Here is a 2299-nt window from a genome sequence, read left to right as displayed (position 1 = left end):
ATGCATACAAGATTTTTGGTGAAATGAGCAAGGTTTCCCCGAGAAAGTTTGTCCCTGTTTACACTCCCACTAGCATTGTTATAGTGCCTAATTTACCTCCACAAAGGTATTCAATTTGTCCTTTTAAAAATTATCACATCAGGGGCCTCCCTGGTGGTGCATAGGGGTTAAAACACAACCTCTGAAGCAATCTGCAGCCACTGCAGCACGAGTTTGATCCCCGACCACGGAGCTACCACATGGTTCAGCAGATCTCTCCTGTCTTTCCCACCGCTCCCCTCAGCAGTGTATTGTAGATCTGCCTGTTCTGTTTCCCACTCTGTCTCTGGTGAATCCTCTCACCACCCACACCTCTGACCTGTACCCCAGTTCTTGTGTGCATAAATAAATAAATCTTTAAAAAAATTAAAGATGGTGGAGGTAATGGGGATGGTGGAGGAGAGAACCAAAAGGAGCCTCTGAGTTTCTCAGAGATGAAAGTACATATGAAAATTTCCTCTATTTTCAGTTTTTTCTTCCCTAAAAATAATCTGTCAGTGTGTGAAAGTGGGTGTTGTTGGGGTGAAGTTCAGAGTCAAGTTCTATGTTCTTAAGTCTTGGACCTCTCCAGTTGTTAGCCTAGTGTTCACTACTGCTAAGAAGGTTTTGAGCCCCTGCTGAAGAGCTTTCTCACAGCCTCCTTCATATCTTTATTCCTCAGGTTGTAGATGAATGGGTTTAACATGGGGTCACCACTGTGTTCGTGATGGCTGCTACTGTGTCCTGGGCTGAGAAGGAGTCTGGGGGTCGTATGTATATCCCTAGGACAGTTCCATAGAACAAGATGACTACAGACAGGTGGGAACTGCATGTGGAGAATGCCTTGCATCTTCCCGAGGTAGATGGAATCCAGAGGACAACTGCAACTATACGGATGTGGGAAATGATGATGAGTACACAGGGGGCCACGAATAGGACCACAGCACCCAGGAATACACACTGATTGACAAGTGTGTCTGAGCAGGCAATCTTCATGAGCAGGTAAGCGTCACAGTAGAAGTGTGAGATCTCCCTGGCAGAGGAGCAGAAAGTCAGTCTGCTCATGAGGAGCATGTGGACCGGGGAGATGAGGCTGGAGGAAATCCACACTAGAGCAGCCAGTCCTCCACAGAGCTTGGGAGTAATGATGGTGCAGTACTGCAGGGTGTTGCAGATGGCCACGTAACGATCAAGTGCCATGGCAGCCAGCAGAAAGGTGTCTAGGTAAGCGAGGGTGATGAGGAAGTACATCTGAGTCAGGCAGTGGCGGTAAGATATAGTCCATGCTCCCATCACATGGTTGACCAAGAGTTTGGGGATCAGGTTGGTAGTGAAACAGATGTCAACAAAGGAGAGATTAGTAAGGAAGAAGTACATGGGGGTGTGCAGGCAAGGGTCAGAGCCAATGACCAGGATGATGAGTGCATTCCCTGCCACAGTGACAAAGTACATGCACAGAAAGATCCAGAAGAAGACTCACCACTGCTCTTGGTCACTGGTGATGCCAAGAAGGAGGAACTCACTGACTCCCATTCCATTCTCCTTCCCACTGGACATCCCAATGCAGGTCAGGGAAGTAACAGACTACACACAGGACAAGGGGAAAGTTAAATTCCAGCGTATCCTGGGCTTGCTGTATGTTCAGAATCAAAGGTCATTACAACTAGACAAGTGAACAGTTTTCCGACAAAATTGCCAGTTTTTATCAAGTGCCTACTGAAATGTCATAAACTTTGCATGCAATCTTAATTTCACCTTATAAAATATGTACTTTTATTACGCCCATTTTCAGATAAAATAACTGAGACTCAAAGTACGTAATTTTCCCAAGATGAAATTGTTTAAGTAGCAAAAGAGACTTTGACCCCAGGCATGATTTGAATCCAGAGCCTGTGCCCTTAAACCTCTTGCTGCAGATAACCCATTTGATTGATCTTCAAGTGCAGTGTCACACAATGGCAGTGTCATACAATCTTTAACCTCAATTCAACCAGCACATTCTCATTTCTTGGCAACAGTAAGGAAGAGGGGCACTTTCCTCAAAGTGCTCATACTTTAAAAGGCAGAGCTGGGACTCCCTGGTGGCGCAGGCGGTTGAGCGCAGCACTGTGAAGCTGTCCACAGCCTTGGCAGTGCCAGTTCGATCCCCACCAGCTGCAGAGAGACCCACCTGGCGCGACAGTCCTCTTCTGTCTTGCCTACTGCTCCCCTCAGCAGTGTATGTCAGTCGGTCTGCCTGTTCTGTTCCCCGCTCTGTCTCTGGTAAATCCTCTCACCCTCC

The 2299-nt window shown here is 47.1% G+C and overlaps 1 protein-coding gene across 1 annotated transcript; it reads right to left on the bottom strand.

Moving 5' to 3' along the window:
• Positions 1-717: 717 nt before the first annotated feature.
• Positions 718-1470, bottom strand: LOC311177057 (olfactory receptor 1D2-like; the record flags this gene model as incomplete). The annotated part of the gene is made up of 1 exon (XM_084242780.1): positions 718-1470. One exon carries the CDS (start codon positions 1468-1470, stop codon positions 718-720), a length of 753 nt encoding a protein of 250 aa, XP_084098906.1.
• Positions 1471-2299: the final 829 nt, after the last annotated feature.

The sequence above is a fragment of the Talpa europaea genome (assembly GCF_964194135.1).
Source record: "Talpa europaea genome assembly, chromosome: 9".
Taxonomy (NCBI): Eukaryota; Metazoa; Chordata; class Mammalia; order Eulipotyphla; family Talpidae; genus Talpa; species Talpa europaea.
The sequence above is the reverse complement of the archived record's forward strand: the minus strand, read 5'-3'. Positions and strand labels throughout refer to the sequence as shown.